At 34.0% G+C, this 13,899-nt stretch overlaps 1 protein-coding gene across 3 annotated transcripts in view; it reads left to right on the forward strand.

The window, feature by feature from the left end:
* Nucleotides 1-13,899, forward strand: part of PAXIP1 (PAX interacting protein 1) — a 91,755-nt gene that overhangs the window by 56,500 nt on the left and 21,356 nt on the right. For all 3 annotated transcript variants that reach the window (XM_043966044.1, XM_043966046.1, XM_043966045.1), the window contains 6 exons: nucleotides 194-331; nucleotides 1,586-1,707; nucleotides 3,667-3,851; nucleotides 6,745-6,788; nucleotides 11,103-11,173; nucleotides 13,773-13,875. In XM_043966044.1, coding sequence (XP_043821979.1) covers nucleotides 194-331; nucleotides 1,586-1,707; nucleotides 3,667-3,851; nucleotides 6,745-6,788; nucleotides 11,103-11,173; nucleotides 13,773-13,875 — 663 coding nt within the window. The remainder of the gene's footprint in view (nucleotides 1-193; nucleotides 332-1,585; nucleotides 1,708-3,666; nucleotides 3,852-6,744; nucleotides 6,789-11,102; nucleotides 11,174-13,772; nucleotides 13,876-13,899) is intronic.

Raw genomic sequence — 13,899 nt, forward strand, 5'->3', positions numbered from 1 at the left:
TGAACTGAAATTATCCAACTTTATTGTTAAATTAAATGCATTAAAAATAAAACTAATGTTTTAGGTTAGGTCCTTAGCAATTCCTATTGCATTTCTTTGATTATGGCATCCCAAATAAAGATGATAGTTGTGTAATGTATAAGACAAAATGTAGTGGTTAATGGTAAAAATTCTAAAATTTTATGTTTGACAGGCGGTGAGAGAAAGAAAAAGATGTGTCACTGCTCATTGGTTAAATACAGTCTTAAAAAAGAAGAAAATGGTACCACCTCATCGAGCCCTTCATTTTCCAGTGGCATTCCCACCAGGAGGAAAGCCATGTTCTCAACATGTAAGTTAAATGAATATATGCATTTTGAAATAATCTACCATACCTCACTAAAATCCTATTCCAGTTCACTATTCCTGTTCTACACTCTGTTGGGCTGCTGTAATATGAAACTATTGGTTACAGTGTGGAGGGAGTACTTACATAGATAAAAATGATAGATTTTTTAAACTATTGAGTTAATTGTAGCAAAGTTGGCTATATCTCGTATTTGCTTTTTGATATCTCTTGTATTACTGACACACGTTGTTTTCTTTTTAACAATAACAGTAGCTGAACATTTATGTAGTGCTTAAAGATTTCCAAGCAGTTTTACATATATTATCTCTTTTGATCCTCACGACCCTGTGAGGTAAATGCTATTATGATCATACAGGTTAAATGACTTGCCTAGGGTCATACAAAAGGACTTTAAATCAGGTCTTCCTGACTCCCAAGTTTAATCTTTTTTTTTATGTTTTTATTTTATTTTTTTATTTTTGAGGCAATTGGGGTTAAGTGACTTGCCCAGGGTCACACAGCTAGTTAAGTGTTAAGTGTCTGAGGCCCGGATTTGAACTGGGGTCCTCCTGAATCCAGGGCTGGTGCTCTATTTACTGCGCCACCTAGCTGCCCCAGTTTAATCTTTTATTCACTGTCACCTTTTAAAAATATTTCTTTGGATCATCTTTAGTTCATAGATTCCATCTAGCCTTGTACACATTCAGTAAAGACTTGTTGATTGATTCTCTGAAAGCTTTCACGTCAAGTTTTTAGATTGTTTGATTCCCAAAAGGAGGTGGTGGTGTTTTGCTGTTTTGTTGTTTTTAAGGATACTTTCCATCACATGATTAAATCGCCATTTCTTCATTCTCTTTTTTAAAAGTTCAATTTCTAATATGTAGGGTTAGAAAAAATATTTTTATTATACTAATTGATTTTCCTTTGAATGCTATAGACATTACTTTGACCATTAACTGAAAATCACAATGCTTAAATACAGTATTGCCTTGTGCTGATTTGCATATATGTTATCACACCCATTAGAGTGGGGGGGAATCTCCTTGAGGGCAGGTACTGTGTGTGATTCCTTTTTCTTGATATCCCCAGCACCCAGCACAGTGCCTGGCACACAGTAAGCACTTAATAAATGTTTCCTGATTCATTGGGTAATTGATAAAACTGAAATGAAATTCTGTGAATCCCTGGAACTTTAAAAGAAGAAAAGAAAGTGGTACTTTGGGGTTTTATTGTAATGTTTTTTGCTTTTTTCAACAGATTATTTCAGTGACTGGATTTGTTGATGGTGACAGAGATGACCTAAAATTAATGGCTTACTTGGCAGGTGCCAAATATACAGGTTATTTATGCCGTAGCAACACAGTACTCATATGTAAAGAGTAAGTGACATAATGGAAATATTTTCAGTCCAAGTCTCACAAAAACTATCTTTTTTATGCAGTATAGTTTTCACAATTCTGGGTTTTTTTGCTCTAATGAAGTTCTTTCTGTGAAGGGTACCATTTTGCTTTTACTTAACCAGTTTTACAAACTCAGCCATTATGGATTCATTGCTCACACTAAACCCACATATCTAGTCAGCTGGCATCTTGGCAGTTGTGCCTCCACATTTCACATCAGTCCTTTTCTCTCTACTTAAACCACCACCACCCTTGTTTCAGGCCCTTATCATTACTGTAGTTGCTTGCTAATTGAGCTCATTCCAGTCTATCATCCATACAACTGCTGAAATGGTTTTCCTTAATTACAGGTCCAGACATTTCACTCTCATTAGAAAACTCCAGTGGCTTTCTCTTGCCTCTAGGATCAAATATAACCTCTTTGTTTCCCTTTTAAAGCCCATCACAACCTGACCTCACCCTACATTTTCTGCTTGATTATATATCACTTCTGCAGTCCACAGGCTCACAAAGACTCCATTTCTCATCTCATACCTACATATAAGATGTCCCATAGTTTTGGAATCTACTACCTCCACATCGACACCTCTCAACTCATATCCACATTACGACTTTTTTGATTGCCCCAGTAGGTAGAGCCTTCCCCCTGAAAAGTTACCTTGCATTTGTTTTTTATATATTTTGTGTGTTTAGTTAAACCTACAGTCTCCCTGATAGAATTTGAAAGCAGCAAAATTTCATTTTTGTCTTTGTAACTCCAATTTCTTTTCTTTTTTTTTTGGATAATAAACATTTTTATTTAAAGTTTAGATTTCCAAATTCTATTTCTTCTTCCACCTTCCCCCTCCGTGAGGCAGTAAGCAATCAGCTATAGGTTATGCAATTATGTAAAACATTACCATATTAGTCATTTTGTATAAGAATATTTGAATAAAAAAATGAAAGAAAGTGAAAAATAGCATGCTTCAGTCTGTATTCAATCAATATCAGTTCTTTGGAGGTGGATGGTATACTTCATTGTTAGTCCTTTGGGATTTTCTTAGATTATCGTATTGCTGAAAATAGTTAAGTCATTCACAGTTCTTCAAACAATATTGCTGTACCTGTGCATAATGTTCCCCTGGTTCTGCTTACTTCACTATACATTAGCTCATATAAGTTTTTCCAGGCCTTTCTGAAATCATCCTGCTTGTCAATTCTTATAGCACAATAATATTTCATTATAGTCATATACCATAGCTTGTTCATCTTTCCCCAATCTTTGGGCATTCCTTTGATTTCCAACTCTTAGCCACCACAAATAGAGCTGCTATAAATATTTTTCTCTTTTGGGAGGTGAACCTAGCAGTTGTAACTCCCATTTTTTTTTTCTTTTTTGGTGAGGCAATTGCCTAGGGTCACACAGCTAGTAATTGTTAAGTGTCTGAGGCCGGATTTGAACTCGGGTCCTCCTGAATCCAGGGCCGGTGCTCTATCCACTGCGCCACCTAGCTGCCCTGTAACCCCAATTTTTTAACAATAATGCCTGACATATAGACAATGCTACATAAATGTTTCTTTAGTGATTGATTTGAACAGAAATCCATGTGTAAAAGCAGTTCCTTTAAAAGAGAATTAAATAGTAAAAATGCTCATGGTAATGATCATAGACATAAGTATAAAAGGTGAATTACAGTTAGATATAAAGTAATAGAAAATGAAGTAAAAAGTAGGACTGCAAGAAATTAAATTGGTGGTCCAGTATTCCAAAATGCATTTTGTAGTATGGATTGATTATTCTGCTACTAAATTATGGTTTAAATTTTGACGTGATTTATTTAATATTTCTAAAACTGTTACAAAGCAAAATTCTATGGTTATAATAGAGATGAGAAATATGAATTGTTTTGGTAAGAACTTAAAGTGTTTGATAAATGATTTTTTTCTCTATATACAAAGGCCAAGTGGTTTAAAATATGAAAAAGCCAAAGAGTGGAGGATACCATGTGTAAATGCCCAGTGGCTTTGTGACATACTGCTTGGGAACTTTGAGGCCTTGCGGCAGGTGCAGTGCAGCCGATACACAATGTTCAACCTGCAGGATCCATTTGCTCCCACTCAGCATTTAGTTTTAAATCTTTTGGGTAAGTAAAAATTCAAATACTGCAAATTAAAATTTAGATAATTAAATACAAAGTGTTCTATAGAATTATTGAGAGCAAATACTTGCATGACAACCTAGCAGTGAAAACTTGATTTTCTCTTCACATCTATAAGGCTTTTTCTGATTTTCATCTCATAATTAGCTGAAAGCTACTTAACTTTAAAATTTTAGCCATATTGATCAATATACTTGGCGTTAGGAGCTTTTTGCTTCTCCCTACAGAGTTCCTATGCTTTCTTATGATTTTTTTTTCCTCTGAGTTTGAAGGACTCATAGAAGTTATTTTGTCCAGCTTCCCATGTCGTGCAATAATTTCCTCTCCAACCTCCATGAAAAATTGCTTTCTAACCTCTGCCTAAATATTTTTATCAGTGGTGAGTTAGCTACTGAGGAGGACTCTCCCCATCTATTTTTAGATAGCTACAATAGGTAGATTTTTTGTTGTTAAGGGGCCCCCTGAACTTGTCTTTTTGAGTTGCCATATTTCCCAAAAACACTGGACTCAGAACATACAGGAGGCCCTGAATGTGTCAAGGACAGAGCTCCTCCTGAGCTCACATAATGTATTGTTGTACCCCAAACTGGACTCCCTGTGTGTCCTTGGGAGGCAAGACAGGTGCCAGCCATCTGTGCCAGGCTGGGATACTGCTTGTGCATCTGAGGTCTTATGCAGATAAGAAGACCCATCTTAGTTTAGCAATTCCAGGGTAAAAAAGAATGACACTTTTGCTGTTGTCCTGCTCCTCCCTGTGGGGAGTGGTTTTAGTGTCCTACACCTTTGCTGTACTATTCCACTGCCAACCCCACCCCCACCCCATTACACACCTTCCTGGTATCCCCTTCTCCCTTTGTCCTGCTATTATAAAAGTGTAAACTTCTATAAAACCTGGGAACCTGTTGAGTTCCAATGCATGTTAATTTCTCTTGTAATAAACTTGGTTTTCATATAAGTGTCATGATGTTGTGCTTGCCTGTTGACATTGTTGATCCAGCATCTGTCTCCCTGTAATTTCTACTATTTGTCCTAATTCTGCCCACTGAAACTACACAGAATAAATCTATTTCTATTTTTACTTAATAATAAATCACATTTTCAGTGTTACTTATTACAGCCCTGTGAGGTGAGGTAGATAATTTTAAGTATTATAATAATTATGCAAATGAGGAAACTAAGGCCCATAGGTTAAGTGATTTGCTCAGGATCACATAGCTATTCACTGTTGAAGCTGGGAACTCAGATTGACTCCTGAAATCATTCCCATTCCTACTTCACCAGTTAAGATGACACTTGTTCCATGAAACTGCCTTCGCAACTGAAATAATTGTCTCTTTTTGTTATAACTCTCATAGAACTTAGTACATATTATCTTCTAATTTGTATACTAATTTTTGTTTGTATATTTTACTTCTCTGTTTATAAATGTCTTTAGGACACAGACTATCTAATCACCTTTATAACGTCCTTAGTGCCTAAGCACAGTATACTTAAATGTTGAATGAATAAATGTATCTTTGATATCTGTGCCACACTATTCACTCATTGGAATTAAAATTACTTAAAGTCCTTAGGTCTTTTGCATTGATTGCTTTTGTTAAGCCAGGTCTATGATCAACGTGTAGAATTGACTTTTGAATCTAATAATAGCACCTTTTTAAATATAATGATTTATAGTTTAGAAAGCACTTCACATCTATTTTCTCTTTGTTGTAAACACTGCACTGGATACTTTATAGGCGTGCATGCCATCTTGTTAGCGCCAACTCATATTTATAACTGTTTAATCTTTTTTTTTTTAAACTCTTGACGGTCATCCAGCCTATTAGTTGTCCAGTGTTGTATAATCTTTAAATTAAATGTGATGGTAATATCCTGCTTTTATATAGGACCTTTTGCTTGCAAATATACCTTTTATATCTTCTTCCAAGTTGTTAAAATGTATTGAACAAGGCAAGATTAAGCACAGACACCAGCAGCATCCTACTAGGATTTGAGAGGAAGTAATAAATCAGTGTAAGAGAACGGTTCATTGCCAAATTGGACTACCTTCTCTCCCAAGATACTGTGGAATCTCCCTTTTAAGTTCTTCCTTTTCTGTTGGTACAGTCATATTATTCCTAATTGGGATAAATAGTGACAAACAAATGGGTTTTCAGAGAATGAAGATTCTGTATGCTGGGGTCAGTGGTTTGGCTGTTGGGTCACTTCTGACCTATGTATGTTACCTGACTCTCAAAGGGCTTTCAGGCCTCTTTTTATAGTCAAAATACCTTCAAATTTTCCAGAGGGACAGGGATGGCATTAACAGTAGAAGCTGTTCTTCTGTTATATCCCTTAATGAGTACATCTCACCTGTTTATAGAAACCTCAGAACAATAATTTCTAGCCCCTTGAAGACCTTCTCAGTCATCTGGTGGTAGGGAAGGCTTTCTGATTAGAAATAGCCTGACCCTGTACTTAAATAGTATTTTGCCTACTCCTGGTAAATGGTGAAAATTATATTTCCTGGCTGCATTATACTGAGAGGTTATTTCCAGTGATTGCTAAAATTGAGTATGAGTGGGGTTCATAAAATAAATGCAGCATAGAATGTGTTTTTCTTAATGTACAAAGAGACTTTCCCTTAAATTATGTTTCTAGTAGTGGGTAATATGGGAAAACATATTGTTCATTGTTTAATGGCATTCATTTAGAAATAGTTGACCCAGGGATTAAGATATAGGTGGTGGCTTTAAAAATAAAGTTTACTTTAGCATGGAGGCCATCATAGACTCATTGGCATCAGTCATAGGGAGAACATCAGTATACTACATATTTATATGAAGGCTTTTTTCTTCAAATGTTCTCATTGTCAAATCTTGTATTTTTCTCTTAGATGCATGGAGAGTTCCGTTAAAGGTATCAGCAGAGCTACTAATGGTATGTTATTAATAACCTTATTTCGTTTTCCATTATTCTAATTATTGAATATTTAAGTTGTAGATTCATGGAATAAATTAGACTAAATGATAGCAAATACATTACATATAGCATGAAAGCTTAGTAGAACAAAAGTTGTGTCTAGCAGCTATTTTTCCACATCAGTGTGTATTGTTTTAATCATTGCTAATTAAATATTGGGTTTAAAAATAATTTGCATTTCTCTGTCATGATTATTAGCACTATGGATTTTTTTTTGCATGTTTTCCTGTAGAATCTTAGATTTGGCAGCTCAAGCCTCTACTATGGGATACTGTGTAAATCTTTGTTATCTTATATTTTTATCTCAGAATTCAGAGTTTACATTCATTGATTCTTTTTCACATCTTTCCTATCAATGTAGATAGGGGAGTTGAATTATTCTCATTTTGTACAAGTACAAAAAAATAACTTGTCATTATGATCAAAAAACAAATTAGCCTAGAACCTGGTCTTTCCTAATCTAGTTTTCTGGTTACTATATTATTTTTAAGTGTGATGTCGAGACCACTGTTGATCTTTGAACATATTCTCAGTAATCTCTGTGAGTGTCCTATTTTATTAATGTTTATAGCAACATGATAGTGTTTATCTCCTTTTGTTTTGGGCATAAGTGATTATTGATTTGTCAGAAGTATAATTTTTCTGACAAATTACTCTTTATGATTGTAGAGCACAAAACAACCTCCTAAAGTGTGGCAAGTGCAAGTATCATTCCCATTTTTAGATGAAGAAACTGAGACATAGAAAATTAAATGACTTATCTATATTCATATAGCTAATTAATATCAGAACCAAAATTCTAATCCAGACCTCCTGACTCTTAGGTTGATTGCTCTTTTCACTCCCAACACACTGCCATTCTGAAAATCAGATAGGTGAGGTGAATTATGGTCATCAGAGTCTTTATCCTAACAAGCACAAATTTTATCTTGTATGTTCTTGTCAGCTTTTGGAAGCTCTGCCATTTTTTTCATTCTTAAAATTATAATAATTATTATAGTGTATGTAATAAAGTGCTTTTCAAACTTTAAAATGCTATATAATTTTCTTTATTGGTGTGGAACTTTTTTACAGATACTTGCACTGTGTCCCAGCCATTAGAACAAGACGAATTGGGTAATGTTTAATTAGTATTACCTTTAAATTTCATTTCCTTTTACTTTGTAGTCAGTTTGGACACCTGGTAGATCTTGAAAATAAAAAAAAATACATGAAGCATACTTTATTTAGGGACATAAATGTATTTAACCAGATTACTATAGGTCTTCTAAGAAAAAAATTCCATTTTTAATGAGGAAGATGCCATAAGTCCTCTTTCAAAATCACCACTGAAGAATGTACTATTTGAAGTTTTGATGTTAAATAATAAAACCTTTTCCTTTTCTTTAACAAAACAACAACAAAACCCACCAAAACTAGACTAGGCTTTTATCATGAAATATCAAAAATATATGTGTGGAGCGGCGAATGGCATTGTTTCTGAATGGATTGTGTAGTAGAATGTAAGCTTCTCCCCAATACCTAACACAACATTGTGAGTATAGGAGGCACTTTATAAATACTCTTGAATTGAACTGCACTATCTTTTCAGCTTGATTTCCTATGCACTTAAGTAGGCACTTGATTTAAGAGGGAATGGGAAGGAGTAAATATGTCATATATAATTTGTGATTAGCATAAGTAGAAAGGCATTGTATCAGCTGCTTGTTTTCAAGCCAGTAAGTATTCATTGAGTGCCTATTAGGAGCAAGTTACTGAAACAGTCCCTGCCTTCCAGGAGTTTATACTCTGGCAGGAAATAACAGACACAGTTAAGCAAATACAATATATGTAGATGTAAAGTCATTTTGGAGTAGGAGAAGCACTAACAACTGGGAAGATCAGGAAAGACCTTGTTTAGGAGATGGCACATTAAAGTCATGACCCTTGAAGAGAGCCTTCTGGGCCTGGGCCCTGGGGACAGCCTTTGCAGAGAGGCAGGAGATGGAATGTTTTGTTTGGGGAATAGAAGTTGAAGGCAGTTTAGTAGGAATATAGCAAGTGTGGAAGTTCATGAAATTAGTTAAGAAAGAGATTGCAGCTAGGTTATGAGCAGATTTAAATGTCAAACAGAAGAATTTGCATTTTATCTTACAGTTAATGGGGAGCCTCTTTGTTTTGTTTTGTTTTTTTAAATTTTTTTCAATTAACTGGCATTTATTTACTTTCAACTCACTTCCAAGACTCAGTTCATATCTTACTTTCTTCAAAAGTTCTTTCCCAGCATATGTTGTACCTCCCCCACTGCTGGCGCCTTCCCTCTGATATTAACTCTCATTTACAATGCATGTACCTTTTTTTTTTTAAACACTGTGTGTGTGTGTGTGTGTGTGTGTGTGTATATGTATATGTATATGTATATATATATATATATCTCTTGTTTATACTTAGTTGTTTACATGTTGCTTCTCGCATTAGATTGTGAGCCAGCAGGGAACATTTTTTTGCCTTTCTTTGTAGCACTACATTTTTTTGTAAAGCCACTACCCTGGCACTTAATAAGTCCTTCTTGACATTGTCAGGACTGAAGTTTGGTATTATATTATTTGTTTCGGTGTGTGTGTGTATGTATGCATGATACATATATGTGTGTTTATATGTATGTATTCATAGATATTTCACATTTTCAAGTGATGCCAACATCATCTAAACTGGTTTGTATATTATTTTAATCAATGTATATAAATTAATATATGAAAGGAAGTCTAAATCGTTGTTCCCTGAAGGTCTTTGTTTTAGATAGAGATGTGTACTTTAAAATTAGGAGCTACTGTAACCTCCATACATTTGTACAATGAGTTTGTCAGATTAGCTAATTATCATTTGGAAGCCAGGCAGGCCTAGATATGAGGGGATGAAATATGGGACAGGTTTAAGTTGAGACAGAAGGAAGAATAAAGCACAGCTTAGATCTCTGCTTGAATCCAAATCTAACAGTTGATTGTTGATAGAGCATAACACATTTACAAGTTAATGAAATGTCAAATCATAGGTTCATAGAGTCATATAATGCCAGAACTGGGAGAAAGGAAGAAGAAAATAAAGCTAGAAGAACAATTTATATCATGACTACAACAATATTAAAAAAAAGTCAGTGTGGAAAGGCAACAAAATTCTGATTAAATACAATGGTTAGTGGTAGTGTATGATACAGTTATCCCTTTCAGATCTCAGTTTTTCCCATCATGGTTTTGGTATATCGTTGGTCAGTGTAAGAAATTACATGGGGATTTTTGGGGCGAGTTTTACAAAAGCTGCAGACAACCCTTGAAGGTCAGCAGATAACAGAAAAAGTTTAGAAACTCAGAAATGCATATAATATTGTATAATAGAGATTATGACCAAACACTTAACCCAAATTTTGCAATAAGGTACTGTAAACACCCCATAAAAGAAAAAGAAAAAAATATTCAGACTTCTTCTCTGGTATGAAGGGGAGGGCCAAAATTTTTTATTTGGATTTTCCAGATGAGGGGTGGGGTGCCATGACTCAGCCCCCATGATGTGATAGGGAAAACCATACTGTTAAAGTTAGAATACATCCTTGTCACTTAGTAAAGTATATTTGAGCTTGAAGAGATGGTGAGTGTTGTCTGAGAAATATTTTCAAACAATATATTGGTAAAGTAACTTCGAATAAATGAAAAATTGTTGCAGTAGTTCAGAAATGAATTAATGAGGATGATGTATAGGTTCATGGTTCTCATAATAGAAAGGAAAATAGCTTGCGATAGTAAAGCTCTTTACAGCAATTTAATGATTACATATAAGATGAATGATATGTGCTTTCATAGAGAAAAAGACTCTGATAACCATCATCCCCAAACTGGCCCTGATTTTTGGCACACAAACACTAATCTTACAGAATCGATTCGGGAAAATGGTGCTATTTCTTTCTAACCATTCACCATTGTGATACATATTTTCATTATAACAGTATGGTAGATTCCAAAGTTATTTTTAAAGATAAATCAAAATAACTTGGTAACAGACAATATAAGGAGGGAAAAGTTGAAGGTGACTCTGTGGTTAATTTTTTTTAACTTTTAAAATCTTCTACATTTTTCTTCTCTAAACTTTGCTTTCCATGTCCAAGCACTATATTTTGCTGTTATGACTTTTGTATGTTTGCTTGTGGAAAAATATAGGAATAAACCATTTTTTAAGAAAATCAGCCCATAAAATTATTCCTTTGTTAATGTGTGTGATTTAAATAAAATGTTTTAATTATAGGGCATGAGGTTACCTCCTAAACTGAAACAGAATGAAGTAGCTAACATCCAGCCTTCTTCCAAAAGAGCCAGGTAAGGACAGTTTTTAATTTTTGTTGAAATTTTTCATTATAGAATAAATTTTATTTTGTTTTGTTTTTGTTTTTGAGGGCAATGAGGGTTAAGTGACTTGCCCAGGGTCACACAGCTAGTTAAGTGTCAAGTGTCTGAGGCTGGATTTGAACTCAGGTACTCCTGAATCCAAGGCTTTATCCACTGTGCCACCTAGCTGCCCCTGTAGAATAAATTTTAGGTATATTTTAGAAGAATGATAGCACCTCTTGAAAATCTGAATATCTGTATAAAAATTTCATCTGTCTACTCTTAGAGAAATTTTCATTCAGTATTTTAGAATACAGTATCTTTAGAATACATTTTTACTTATTTGAAGTCTTTCCTACGCATTAATAGCTGTATCTCATTTTATAGTTAAAGAACTAAAGTACCCAAGTTGGAACTAGCCTAGGACATCATTTTTAAACCAGTGACCATGTGATGTTCTGAGAAAATGTCCTGTCATTCTGAGTTTGCTGGTTCTCCTTTCCCAGTTTTAGACCAGGAAGCTTGAAGTGATAGAGAGAGGAGGAGAAGAAAATGTGTCGTGTGTGTGTGTGTGTGTGTGTGTGTGTGTGTGTGTGTGTGTGTGTATCTGTGTATCTGTGTATCTGTGTTTGTGTTTAGTGGAGGAGAGTGCTGCCTGGTAAGTTCTTAGGTTTGTCATGGATTGAAAATGTTTAGAAAACATTAGTCCATAGTAACATAGTGCTGATAATTTAAATATAGGCGGAACTACAAGTAATATGTTTGGAAAAGTTCTGATGACTGTCACTTAATTATTAAAAAATCCTTTGGAAGTTTACAGAATGATTTGAAGTATGGATATGTGGCTTAAAACAGGTTTAAAATATTTTATCAGGGCAGCTAGGTGGTGCAGTGGATAGAGCACTGGCCCTGGAGTCAGGAGTACCTGAGTTCAAATCCGGCCTCAGACACTTAACACTTACCAGCTGTGTGAACCCGGGCAATTGCCTCACTAAAAAACAAAAAAAAAATTATCAATATAATTTGTACCACAATTTAAGTTTAGTTTGTTTTTACTTCTTTGAGGTTCCTTTCCTTCCACTTCCTTCCCTTTTTACAGCATAAGCTGTATTGTATTCCTTTTCATTTTTTAAGTAAAATATGAATTGTGTTAACAGTATTTTTAGGAGAATGATTGAAGTATCATAAATAGAACTTTTTTAACATTGAATTTTTAAAGTCCAAGGGTTATCTCATTGGCAGTAAAGATTAAGAAAGGTTTAAGGGATAATCTGGAATTTATGAATAAGAATTTTTACTTTTGTCTTTACATAGTCTTATGTTTTCTGAAAGATAATCAAAGGTTAAAACTCAAGTATGATCTATTTCTTTTTAGGTTGAAGTTGTAGTCTTTCCTTTTTCCTTGACTTCCTACTTCTATTGATGCAAAGCAATAGAATTTAAATATGGACATGTACTACAAAAGAGACAAGATCACTACTTGTATAGTTTTGTAAAATGAATACAAACACAATAGATGTTCTGTTTAAAATTTTGCACCTTCTTTCTCACTTTAAAAAAAAATAAAGGCTTTTTTGGTTCTCTTTGGGGCAGTAATAATAGAGAGTTTGTTATAACTAGAAATTAACTTGACCTCATGGTTTATATCAAGTTGTGAGTTTGTGTGAAAATTAAGCTGGATAATAAATTCTAAGATAATAGAGAAAGGGTAAAGATTCCAGTGGCTTTAGTGTACATAATATACATTCATATTCTGTAGATATTTTTAACATGAATAGCATATATACCTAATAAGTAATGTAATTTATTAGGTAACTGTGAGTTATAAAAATTTTTTTTCAAAGTTATGTGCATTCTGTTATTTGAGCTGCTTAAAAAGAGACACACTTATAATTTTTAATTAATGATACTTAAAAATCCAAATCTATATATAGAATTTGACATATAGGAAAGAAAATTACTGACCAAGTCAGTGATCCCCAGGTATTTACTTTTATTAAATCCTACATTCTTTTCAGTTATATCTCTTAAAAGCTATTACTAATTCCTGTCCCTCCTACTTCCCCCATTCCTCAATATATAGGGTGTTACAGAAGTCTTAGTGGAACTACACTACCTTTGGCATGCTGTGTATGTGCACACATGTGCGCATGCATGCTTTTCTAATTAAATCAAAATATAACACTTTCTTTTAGCACCAAGGCAGCATTTACAGAGTATTGGGGATAGAGAGGTACATGCCACGAATTCAGATAAATTGTAATATGTGTTAATCCTCAGAAGTCAGAAATCTAATCATAATTTTAATAGTAGTTATGGTAAGACTTGTAAAAAAAAAATCTCCAGTAATTTGTGCTTTTCAGCGTAATGAAAGTCTTAAGAGTTAAGAAATTGAGGTGTAAATTTCTTGGAAATACATCATGATTGTTTTTTAAATGCTATAAGTTAGGAAGACATTAAGGTATACCTACTTTTATTTATAATGTTGGGGATTTAATGCATATGTTTCATAGGATAACTTTTGTAAAGATATTTATACTTTTAAGTGAGATAAAGCCATAATTTAGTATTGTATATATTCATTTTGTAGAATTGAAGACATACCACCTCCCACTAAAAAGTTAACTCCAGAATTGACACCTTTTGTGCTTTTCACTGGATTTGAGCCTGTCCAAGTTCAGCAGTATATTAAGGTGAAAATTTGCTTTGATTTTTGT

This window comes from Dromiciops gliroides, chromosome 5, assembly GCF_019393635.1.
Source record: "Dromiciops gliroides isolate mDroGli1 chromosome 5, mDroGli1.pri, whole genome shotgun sequence".
NCBI lineage: Eukaryota > Metazoa > Chordata > Mammalia > Microbiotheria > Microbiotheriidae > Dromiciops > Dromiciops gliroides.